Below are 12,406 nucleotides of genomic sequence, written 5' to 3'. Positions count from 1 at the left end.
ATAGTGCAATTTTTTTCAGGCAAAAAATTTATCCTTCAGATAGAATCTCATCTGTCTAATATATAAAGATCCATTTGTGTTGTAGTCATTATTTGATGGCAATCAGCTTCATTTCGTCTTGAAGAAGCTCATCAAATAATATACGATCTCACAAACTATTTATGGATCCTATGAACTCCTAACTTAAAAGATATTTAAAGATAAAATATTATAGTGACATAAAACCTAAAAGGTCGTATAAAGCAGAATTATCTTGTTAGTTCTGATAAATTGTCGTGCAAAGTAAGAATCAGACGATTTATAACCTATAGATGCTAATTTGATTTCAAAAGAGATTTATCGTAACCTACACGATAAAAACATCAGAGCGATTTCTTACACTGGCCTTTTCAGTAGGTTTTGGTCTTATAAGCTGCGGACTCTGGCACTTCAATTCAATGAAGTTTTAACCTTTTTTGGCCGTTTTTGTTGTGGACTTGAATCCACAGTTTGAGGTTGTTTTGTGCAGACGGTGGAAGAACAGATAGTGAGATATCAAGAAGAAAGACAGCAGAAGATTCTGGAACTGGAACTCAAACAAGAGGCTGTTGAAATTGAAATACGGGTAAAGGATACTACTAAACTAATCAACAATGAATTCTTTACACATCAGAATTTCCGGTATTTAATATTGTATTCTACCTGCGAATTATGGTGTGCCGAAACTCGTTTTCGATATCAATTCTGCATTCTGGTGCAAGATTCTAGTATTAAGGTTACCATAAGTTTAATAGGTTACAGTTATATGATTAACTTAAGAAATAGTCACAAATGCGACAGACATAACTCAAAGTCTCGAAACAAAGAAATCATGAAGTAAAATGGTCCTTTTTTGCTATTAGTAAATCTCAAGCATTATGAAATAAAATTTTTTTTTACTATTATTTATTATCAGACTTTTTCTTCTTTTGTAAAGTGTATCTCATGTACCAATTTTGCACACTTTTAATAGCCTTAATTGCAGTTCATCAGTAAATTTCACGACTCTGTTGTTGATCAAGGTTTCGCTAAGCCTCTGTTATTAATGAGCAGGCCCTGCTAGCTGATCTGGACGAGATCAAGTCAGAGCTGAAAGAAGTGAATGAGCAGACAAGACAGCTGGACAGACAGCTGACCGAGGAAGAAGAGGAACAGTACAGGGAACTGAGGGCGGATTTGGAGGAACAGCTGTCTGTTTGTCGGACTAAATTGGAAGCAGAAATGAAGGCTATGTGGGAATTGGTAACTGAAATTGAGTGCTATTAGATAAATTTAGTTCTTACATCTAATTAGATTACATAATTACACCATTGTCGAATCAGGGCGGAGGTGTCAACGCTAAAGATCTCTAGAAAATATAAGAAGTGCGGTAAATGTGGCGAATGGTAAGAATTTCAGTTATCAGCGCATCGTTCAACATTGTTTATTAAAACCCGGGTCGAGGTGTTACCGCTAAAAATCGCTAAAAGATATAAGATTTGCGGCGAAATTGAGTAAAAAGTGTAATATTTGCGCTCAATGCGATGAATGCAGTGAAAAAAATTATTAAGCGGTGAAATTTTTTTTTCGCCGCTTAAGCGGTAAAAGAAATTTTTTCAGCGCTACCAGCAGAATGCAGTGGAAAAAAATTCACCGCTACCAGCGGAATGAAGTGAAAAAATTTTTTACCGCTAAAATTGCAAATCTTACAAATATTCACCGCCAATTTCAACACTTATCTTAAAATCACAGGAAATATAATTGAAGAGAGTGACAGATGGCGCAGTGGGATGAAAAGTTGTTGACCTGCAGGAGGTGAGAGGTTCGCAACCGTTTACAGCAGTTTCGGATTTGCAAGAAATGGGATGAAAAAAATTATTCAACGCTTAAATTTGCACGTCTTACAAGAATTCACCGCAATCAATGCTAAAGATGCGGGCGCTTTGCCGTGAAAAACTTTTTTTTTTCACAGCTAATCTTAACATTATTTTTTGACCAAACCTCGACCCTAGAATAGACATTTAAAAAGAACCTGATGTACAGTGCATTCATAAATAAACGGTTTGGAGACACTGATAAATGTTTGTCTAAAGTCTGATCATGACTAGAAATGAACGGGCTATATCTGAAACAAGTTGAGCGGGCCGAAGTCTTATCCTAAAATGACAACAATTTTAGCCTTTATCAAAAATGATCATACCTGTGCCGTGGAATATTGGTAAAACTATCTAATATAAGTGGTATTTAGCGTTCAAATGTTAGAAAGTTCCACGCATTATTCTAGCAATTATCTTGCTATAAAAAGAATTTAAGTGCATATTTTATATAACAGTTGAGTTTCTAATGGCAGGCCGAATAATATTTGAGCATTTTCAAACGTAGTTATCACTTAAATTCGGCGTTCTTTATTATAGATATTACATAGTAGTTGCATTTTTGAACACTGATCTTATAGGATTATATCATTTTTAAGCGTTAAATTTGCATAGTTTCAACACTTGGATATCTTCTGAGGGTTTCGAACTGTTACAACCCAACTGTGATATTAGCTAACTAAATGTGCTGCTAAAGAATTAGAGCTGATAGGACTCGCTCCTACTATCTCCAGAGCACCGACCAGGCATGCTACCGTTGTACCAAAGCTCTGCTGAAGAAGCCATTTTCTCAGCTTGCAATTAATTAAGAGATTATGGGATCGCCACCCACAAAAGTCCCAAACTTTAGTCTCACTATAATGGTGTTGACATAGAATCAGTACAACGAGTAAAGAGAAAACTTTTTCAAAATCCTCATTACAATTCTACTGGAAGTATTTTATAAAATCGCTTGATTAGATTTAGATGAAATATTAAGTAGAAAACGCTTTCAGAATCTTCTATAATTGTAGTTTTTTTAGTTTGTACTCTGAAAAGCGGAGCTGTGGCCCACACCCGTTGACAACTCCAAGCTTAAAACGGGGTGTCAAAATGTGCTGTTTTGTTGCGCAATGCCGAGATGAAGTTTGAAATTTCAAATATAATTCCTGATAATCGCTACTGGCACTATAAAGAATTTGGCCGAGGTGTTAGATCTTTGTAAGAAACGCGAGGGTGAAAAACAATCCGAAAAAATTTACCTTCCAAGTCGTCCCTGTAAAATTCCCGTCGGGAATTTAACAGTAAAAGCGGGGTTTTCATCTAAAAGTTCAAGCTGAATTACCCTCACTTTTCCTTGTTAATATCCCAGCGGGGTTCATGAACAAGAAGCGAGAAGTAACGCGTTTCACAAATTTCCGAACACCCTGCTAAGTTCTTATCGGGAAGTTCTAAAAATCTCTGGGATATAATGGGAATGGTGACTTTCCGGGTTTTTCCGCCAGGATTACCAAGAATTCGATTCATTGGGAATATTTCACCTTAGTTCTGCAAAATTATTGATTTTTTACAGGTAACTCTTCAATACAGTTGTTGTTTCAGAGACGAGAGCGTGCCAAGATAGAGCGTGAGATCATGCTTGAGGACGTGGAGAGTGAGGGAGAGCGGGAAGAGATAGTGGGGAGGCAGGAGAGGGTGATTGAAGAGAGGGAGGTGGAGGAGGAGGCGGAAATGGAGGAACAGTGGGAGATACAGAGGAGAGACATCATCACATCATTCGAGAGGAGACACAGCGACATGCAGTCTTCGCTCTCATCGGTATATGCCTCAAGTCTCTCTCTCATTAAATCTTTAAATTCTAGATTTATCGACCATTCTGTTTTAAAGTTTCAAAATTTGGAACTGTCATTCGTGCTTAATTGGAAAAAGAAGAGCCGGTAACCTTCAAAATTTTACCTCGGCACAGATATGGTTGAAAATGATCGTACGATCTGTCTGTAAGTGATCTTTTCAAAATTTTCCTTGAACCGTTTTACAGATTTCTTCCTAAATGAAAATGAAAAATGAGCTAATTCTGAAAACTTTCAAATCATTGTCAACCAATTCCGTATTCCTGATTAGTTATCCTCAAAACCCTGGCTGCCAGACTTTTCAAATCATTTCTTTTTAACTCCTCAATAAGAACTAGGAATCAATGAACTGCAGAAACATTCAAACAGGCTGTACCAAATACGCATTAAGTCTGTGATATGTCCGGTACTCAAAATAACTGTGAAAGGAAACTAAACATGAGCTTTGTTTACTATTTAAAGATAATAGAGAAAGTTAATATTAAGCGAAGTAAGCACGAATTTATTTATATCTAAAAATTTAAACAGAAGTTAACTCATTGGCTTTTTTTATGAGAGATGTTAATGTTCTTAGAAAAAAAAAGAGAAATATTTGAGCTGCTGCTTTGGTCATTTGAGAGTACTTTTTGTCTCGCAATGCCTCTGTTTTTGCAATGAAATGATAAATAATTGTGCAACAATCCCGGGTCGAGGTTTGGCTGTGAATTTGCGTAAGAAATGCGATGATAAGCGGCGAAAAAAATAATTTTGACCGCATATTTCCTACATCTTTTTGCGGTGAATGCGGTGAATCTCGGTGAATTATTTGTTGTCACCGCGTTCTAAGTATTTTTTTAAAAAGAAGCTCCCTTAAAGGGGGTTCGAACAGCTGACCTCCTGAATGCCTTCAACTTCATATTCCACTGCGCCAACTGTCACTTACTGCTTTAATATTTCTGGCGAATTAAAATCAGATTGAGTGAACGTTGGACAGCAAAGAAGGTGAATTTTTGTATGAAATGCGGTGAAAAGCGGTGAATTACATTTTTCACTGCTTTCACCATTTTCACCGCCTTTCTTTTATCAATTTGCCACAAAAGTCGATGCGGCAAACTTTTTTAAAAAAAATGCGAATATTTGTAAGAAATGCGGTGAAATGCCGTGACTCGGGATGCAAACGTGATAATCATTTGGACGAATATCTGGACTTCCTTTGTTTTGTCTTCTGTGAACCGACTTGTGGGAGAAAACTTTTTTGTTCAATTCCCTTAGAAAATTGAAAACCATGGAGAATTTTCAACAAAACGAAGCGTTATTTAACTTGTATTTAGACTGTCTGTCTCTTTTTGTGTTTGATCAAATGTTGCGTTGGCAAAACTTTTCCAGCTAATTTTTTGGCGATGCAATTTTTTGACGCAAATTGTCAATCTAAGTCTGATTGCCCCGTATGAATAAGATTACGCAAGTTACAGCCTGTTTAAACTAAGCTGATTGAATGGAAATGAGGTCTAAAAAGTGTCCAATCTATATCATAAGTAGTATAAAAAGCTGACAGGGGTCTCAACGGGGGGACACTGTATTAAGATTGGAATGCATAAAGTGTCCCCCCTAGGGGGGATACTTTTGGGACATTTTCTGCAACGTAATTTTTTCTGTAAAATTACAACGGGATGGGACACTTCCTTTTCGAACACAATGCGAAAAGTGTCTTTCCTGTTTTTGACCAAATATGGAAGTTTTTTTGCACACATATTTATGTAGGTGTGTGTGTGTGTATGTATGTATGTATGTATATATGTATGTATGTATGTATGTATGTATGTATGTATGTATGTATGTATGTATGTATGTATGTATGTATGTATGTATGTATGTCTTGTATATACGTATGTATTGTGTATATGTATGTATTGTATATATGTATACAATGTATGCATGTATTGTATGTATGTATTTATGTATGTATATTATATGTATGTATGTATGTATTTATGTATGTTTGTATGTATATATGTATGTATTGTGTATATGTATGTATTGTATATATGTATACCATGTATGAATGTATTGTATGTATGTATGTATTTATGTATGTATATATGTATGTATGTTTGTATGTATTTTTGTATGTATGTATGTATGTATGTATGTGTGTATGTATGTATGTATGTATGTATGTATGTATGTATGTATGTATGTATGTATGTATGTATTGTATATATGTATGTATTGTATATATGCATGTATTGCAAATATGTATTCCATGTATGCATGTATTGTTTGTATGTATTTATGTATGTATATATGTATGTATGTTTGTATGTATGTATGTATTGTATATATGTATGTATTGTATATATGTATGTATTGTAAATTTGTATACCATGTATGCATGTATTGTATGTATGTATATATTTATGTATGTATATATGTATGTATGTATGTATTTATGTATGTATGTATGTATGTATGTATATATGCATGCATGTATATATACATACATACATACACACATACATTTATACATACATACATACACACATACATACATACATACAAACATGCATACATACATACATATATACACACATACATACATACATATATACATACATACATACATACATACATAAATACATACATACATACATACACATTGATGAAAACCCCAAAGTTGTACAAGTTCTCACGTAGGTATGTACACAATTATGGTCATAATCACTTATGTCCATAAATGCATACCTAAATTGGTGATAACAACAGTAAAACAACTAACCTGTTAGAAGATGTATAAGATGATAAATGATATATTAAGTAGAGAGTTATTGGATCCTGCCCAAACATGTTCAGGGTCCCGAAACTTTCTGAATTAATTTGACCAGTCGCAGTGCTGGATTTATCATTCGACTTGACGACCAATCAGAATTGAAAGATTTATAAACACAAACTCTAAACGCTCACGTTGAGTAAACAGTAAATAATGAACACAATAGGAACAAAGGTCATCAAGCTCATTCACAAAAAAGTGTTATCACTGAGAGGTAACATAAATTATACGCACATATCTTATCGACAGTTATATTTCGTAGCTGCTTGTTCTTTGTTAGATCCAGAAGTTGACGGAGAAATAGCACTTAAATTCAGACCCTATGGTGGTTTCATTGGAATTGATAATTCAAGACTAGATCCTTTACTGAAACGAAGCAAAGTGCTACTACTTCATGCTGCCTTGCATGACGCCGCTGGATTTATAAAAGATTGCAGAAATAAAGGCCCTGGATATGTTTACGCTTTCCGTTACTCACCAGTAAACAATTGTCTTTTTGGCCACTTGACAGGAATATTATTCATTCTATCAGTGAAAATTCTTCATTCACATTTGTTTCGTGAATTGGAATGCTAGAGAATTTTGGCAGCAAAACCACAAATATAATTGTCCTCGATCTCGAAGGTTTCAAACTCAAGTCACTTGGATTCATTATAAAAGAGCTCAGTTTGTGTTCCAGTTACAACGATATAATATTTTTCAAACCCCCACTTAAATTCGCTGATTTACCCGAACACGATAGACAAACTGTTATTTGGCTGACCAACAACCTACACGGTCTTGATTGGGACGAAGGTGATATACCTTACTGTGATTTGAAAACAATCAGAGTTTCAGTTTCCGATTCACCCGGAAAAATTTTTTTGCCAAAAGCATTGAAAAGTGTGAGCTCCTCAGTAAGCTTTTACATAAAACTGTTTATAATCTAGAGGATCTAAATTTTCCCCGAATCTCAGAGATAATATCAGAAGCACAAGTACCCCCCTGTTATCTTCATTCAAATTTTCGTTCAACAAACAATCAATTATCAAATCACTGCGCGGAACGTAAAGCACGAATATTCTCACAGTGGACACAAAGTGATGCACAGAGAAGACACATTAACTTTAACAACCTATCTGTCAGACAACTTGAAGATATTCACTTGCTTGACTCCACTTGACGATCAACCTATTGTAATATTCAACAGAGTTCAGGATCCCTCTCCACCAATACAGAATAATTTTTCAAGTGATCACCAGAACCGAGCGAACTATCTCAACAATAAGCCAAACGCTGCACAACAACCTCGTTACAATTCGCTTTATAGCACAGTAGCAAAACGTTATTTTGCAACCATTACTCTCTCTCCCGACGAGCTAGACAGCTTTAGAGCTTTCCTGCCCGTGATAGATAATTTCTATCACTTCCAGTTGTACGTAAAAAATAAGCAGAGAGCTCGAGAACTTCGGAATCAGTTCAATTATGGCTATGATTAAAACAAACCAGAAGCCTATGCAGTCCCCCAAAGAGCAGCGGATCCCACGTTGGAAGCAATGGGCGGACAAAAAAGTTCCTCAATTTAGATTGAAGAAAACACCACCAGAACGTGAGCTATCAGTAAAAGAGATGCCGAATGAGCTGCGGTTATATGTCTTGGAACGCCCCGAAGTTGAAAAAGTCTTCAGTCAACCATCGTTCAAAGAAAATGACTCATCACCTGTTTGTTATAAACTAGAAATAAAAAGTCATATTAAAGGTTTCAATTTGTTTGAGTTCTGTTACATGAAACAGTTGCCCAGTGAATAATTCAAAAATTTAACATTCTATATCATTCTTGATTCAATTCACTTTTCAATTAATTATTTTTCTCCAATGAGTCAAAGAGACGAGGCTGACGCCGGTATCAGCAACTTGGTCTTTGATGTAAACAACAAGGAGAGACCCCCATGGCGTTGTTGTTCAAATTCAACAGTGCCAAGGTCCGAAGTAATATTTTTTGTTCAAGTGAGTATCATTGTCTTAATGATCATTCTTTGCTTCTCTATGCTCTTTCTATTATCAGAAAGCTGTGAAGAGAAATCAATTTGGATTGCTCTCTTATCAGGTCTAGTTGGTTACATATTACCTAATCCCAAATTATGAACAAAGTTATTCTTACACATGACAGGGTATTCATGTCAATTGTAGGACCAAGTGGTTGTGATAAAACAGAACTCTTGTTTCGAATGCTAAAAGATTCGACCTTTTATCCACGTTTTGAGAAAATTTATTATTTCTACAAAGAGTTTCAACCGCTTTTCAAAGATATGCAACGAGTTATACCAGGGATTGAGTTTCTAAAATACTCAGGCTTTGATATAACAAAAAACCTATCGCACTGTCTGCTTATCTATGACGATTCATGTGAAGAAATCTTCAACAACAAAGAATTTGTAAAAATAGCCACCTCAGGACGTCATCGCAAATTACATGTTATATACATCAAGCATAATTTGTTCCATCAAAGCAAATGGTCCAGAACTATTGATCTGAATACAACACACATAATACTATTCAAGTCGCTTCGTGACATTCAACAAATTGAGTATCTTGGAAAACAGTTGAATTTTCTCCAATTGATAAAAGAAGCATACAAACTAGCAACTGCAGAGCCCTTTGTACATTTGATGATTGATCTCGACCCAAAAACCAGCCAGGGTTTACGTTTTTCATCGCAACTTATTGGACCGGATCCTTCTATTTTTTACATTTCGTCCCCTGAGGCAGTCATTACAACAATTACAAATGAAAACGAAACATTTGCTTATGCTCAAGCAATGGGCAAATAACAGGAATGAGAACACAGCTCAAATAAAAACCTTACATCAGGGCGATTTCATTTGGTTTTTGAGTGACTGTGTGATGAACGTACTCTCTGGAGTTGTACCAATAATAAAGTAGAATTAAAAAAATTCGAGAAACCACTACGTAAACTTGCAGACAGGCGAGTTGAAAAAAGTGAGAGAATCAAACTTTTTCGATCAGATTCTGGAATCCGTCTAATTAAACTCATTGCGTTACCTTGTATTGCTTTTCTGGAGCAAAATGCACACTGAAGAATTTGTGCTAATTCCTCGCCGAATGTATGCGAATGAACAACCTCAAATTGCTCAACTTCTCAACAATAAAAATGTCCGAGAGAAAGCAAAACAAATATCACTGTTGCAACGAAGCAAGTCTCCACCAGCACCTTCTACCACACAACAAGACACGCAACAGCAGACAGATAATATTTTGGAGAATGTCAAAGATGAGTTGAATGAGACTAGAGATGACAAAATTGATACAAAAATTTCAACTGAAACCAGGGAGCGAGTTTTGAGAGATATTAAACACCTTGACAGAAAAAAAGTTTGAAAAAGCGAGCATAATATTGGAAAAAGTAGAAGAGTCAGAATCGCTATCGCTGGATCAGACATCAAGGCTAGTAGTTAATAAGCCAAGCACGGGAATTCTTGTCGCAGATTTTCTTTACGATCTACAACAAACAACATCTAAGCTTTCACTTGAACATTACAAAATCCTGACTTTTCTAGATATCAGTTCACAATTAACTTGTAATACATACGCAAAAAAATTTCTCGCCTTATCACTAAACCAAAAGTTACAGTTGTTTGAGGATGAACCAGAAAATGAAGAATCAGGAGTCTCGAGAACAGAAGAATCAAAAGCTTCTGGCGACGATGAAGGAAGCTTTGAAGATGCAAAAGACGAAATCCAATCGTCTAGCTCGTGGACAAATTACTTCCTCTCACGTTAAACAATTGAACAAATTATACACAAAAGGTACTGCAGCTTTTGGTAGCATTGCTAACTTGAAGAAAACCAGTGGTTTACCAAGATCCAAAGTGGTTCAATACCTTCAGTCGAAAGCCCCATACACAAAATACAGACAATTCAGAAAAACTTTTCCGAGACAAAAAGCTGTTGCATACAGAATAAACGAAATCTGGTCTGTCGATGTGGCGTATATGGATAAAATTGCCCAACACAACAATGGAGTCAAATATTTTCTGGTGGCTGTTGATGTTTTATCGCGATACCTACGAGTGCTACCAATGAAGGCTTTATATGCAAAAGACGCTGTTGAAGCGTTCAAAAAAATGATAAAGCAGAAAAAACCAGAAAGGGTTTGGACAGACAAAGGATCCGAGTTTAAAGGTGAATTCAAAAAATTTTGTGAAAATAAGTAGATTCATTTATATACAACAGAAAACGAAACCAAGTCGGCATTTGCTGAGAGGAATATTCGATCGCTCAAAAACATTATTCACAAATACCTGGAGAAAAATTGGACTTGGACATATATTAAGGAATTGCCCCAGTTTGTAAATACTATAAACAGTCGTGATAATCGTGTTACCGAACTTGCACCTAATAAAACTTTTAAAAAACATGAACCCTTTCTAATATCCCTAGCAATTAGCACAAAAAAGTACAAGCCGAAATACGAAGAAGGAGACCTGGTTCGGATTGCAAAGCCAGACGAAATATTTAGGAAAGGTTATAAACAAAATTACACAGACGAAGTCTTCACAGTATTCAAGGTTGCCACCCTCAGTCCACCAACATACAACCTTATAGACGCAAACAATGTTATAATTGAAGGTAAATTTTATGAACCAGAATTAGTCCAAGTGAACGTCATTCCTGTCGAAGACTAAACATGAGTATTAATAAAGAATTTACTATTGATTTGATATCGAATGCATCAATGGGAATTTTTACCAATAATACTATGGCCAAGTTTCGAAATTAACTTGCCCAACCATTACAGTTAGATGGAGATCGGCAAGTTGCCCTTGCTTCAATATCATTTCCATCAAACATCAATAATGTAAACTCAGCCGAAATAGTTGCGTATGTCAGTTCTGGCGCTGAACTTGATGCTTCACATAACCGCAACGGACTTCTTCGAAGAATTCGCAAAGGTATATACAACAGTTCAGAAGAGCTTCTGAAAGAAATTTTTCGAATCTCTCAATTGAAACAGTTTGACTATGATTTTGACACTGTAACGCAAAAGTTAGTTTTGAAATTTGAACCTAACGAAGGTTTGTCATTCGAAGATGAAGAAGTACCCAGTATTCTTGGTTTTAAAAGAATAAGAGATATTTCGAATCATGGTTTTATTCATATTGGTTACAAGTCAGAAAATGCAGGCAACTCTTTGAACCGACATGTTGGAGATTTTCCAGTTGATATTACTTGTGGATCACAGCTAATATTTGTATACATTGATATAATTGAAAATCAGAACGTTGGTGATGTGAGAGCTCCGGTAATAAAAATCATTGAGTCTGAAAGACGTTTGAGAAACGGTAGCATAAACACAGTGACACCCATACACCACAAATCCTACACAAATTTGGATTACAAGCCAATATTATCAAACAACATTCAGAACATCCAGGTAGAGTTGAGAAACGAAACTGGAAAACTAATTCCTTTTACTGGAACCGGAAAAGTTATAGTCAGTCTAAAACTTCAAAAAATTATTTGATATGGAGGCATACTACAGCAATCAAGCATCTCAATCAATGCCTCATTTTTCCGGACACTACAGACAAAGAGGCAGCGGTTTTGGAGCCTTTGCTGCAGGTATTGGAAGAGTTGCTCTGCCATTAGCACGCAAATTTCTCTGGCCCGCAGCGAAAAAGATTGGGCGTGACTTATTGGTTCAGGGAACACCAGAGTTAGTAGAAGTTGCAACCAAAAGAAAGTCAGCAAAACAAGCACTGAAAAGTACAGTAGCCAAAACAGCTCGCAAACAAATAGGTGGATCTCTTCAATCACGTATTGCATCAGGTCGTAAAATAATTAGACGAAAAAGACGACAATACACGAGACCTCGCTCCAACCAAAAACGAAAAATCTCA

The 12,406-nt window shown here is 35.8% G+C and overlaps 2 protein-coding genes across 2 annotated transcripts in view; one reads left to right on the top strand and one right to left on the bottom strand.

The window, feature by feature from the left end:
- The window catches only part of LOC142345068 (uncharacterized), a 63,563-nt gene extending 63,200 nt beyond the window's left edge, over positions 1–363 (bottom strand). Inside the window, exon 1 of the mRNA XM_075397149.1 lies at positions 351–363. Within this exon, the coding sequence (XP_075253264.1) occupies positions 351–363 (13 nt within the window). The remainder of the gene's footprint in view (positions 1–350) is intronic.
- A 51-nt stretch (positions 364–414) lies between these two features.
- Positions 415–12,406, top strand: part of LOC142344140 (uncharacterized) — a 29,626-nt gene continuing 17,634 nt past the window's right edge. The window contains exons 1-3 of the mRNA XM_075395664.1: positions 415–604; positions 1,072–1,260; positions 3,453–3,668. Of these exons, the coding sequence (XP_075251779.1) occupies positions 1,240–1,260; positions 3,453–3,668 (237 nt within the window). The 5' untranslated portion in view covers positions 415–604; positions 1,072–1,239. The remainder of the gene's footprint in view (positions 605–1,071; positions 1,261–3,452; positions 3,669–12,406) is intronic.

Source organism: Convolutriloba macropyga, chromosome 8, assembly GCF_964194025.1.
Source record: "Convolutriloba macropyga chromosome 8, txConMacr16.3, whole genome shotgun sequence".
In the NCBI taxonomy this organism is placed as follows: domain Eukaryota; kingdom Metazoa; phylum Xenacoelomorpha; order Acoela; family Convolutidae; genus Convolutriloba; species Convolutriloba macropyga.
The sequence above is the reverse complement of the archived record's forward strand: the minus strand, read 5'-3'. Positions and strand labels throughout refer to the sequence as shown.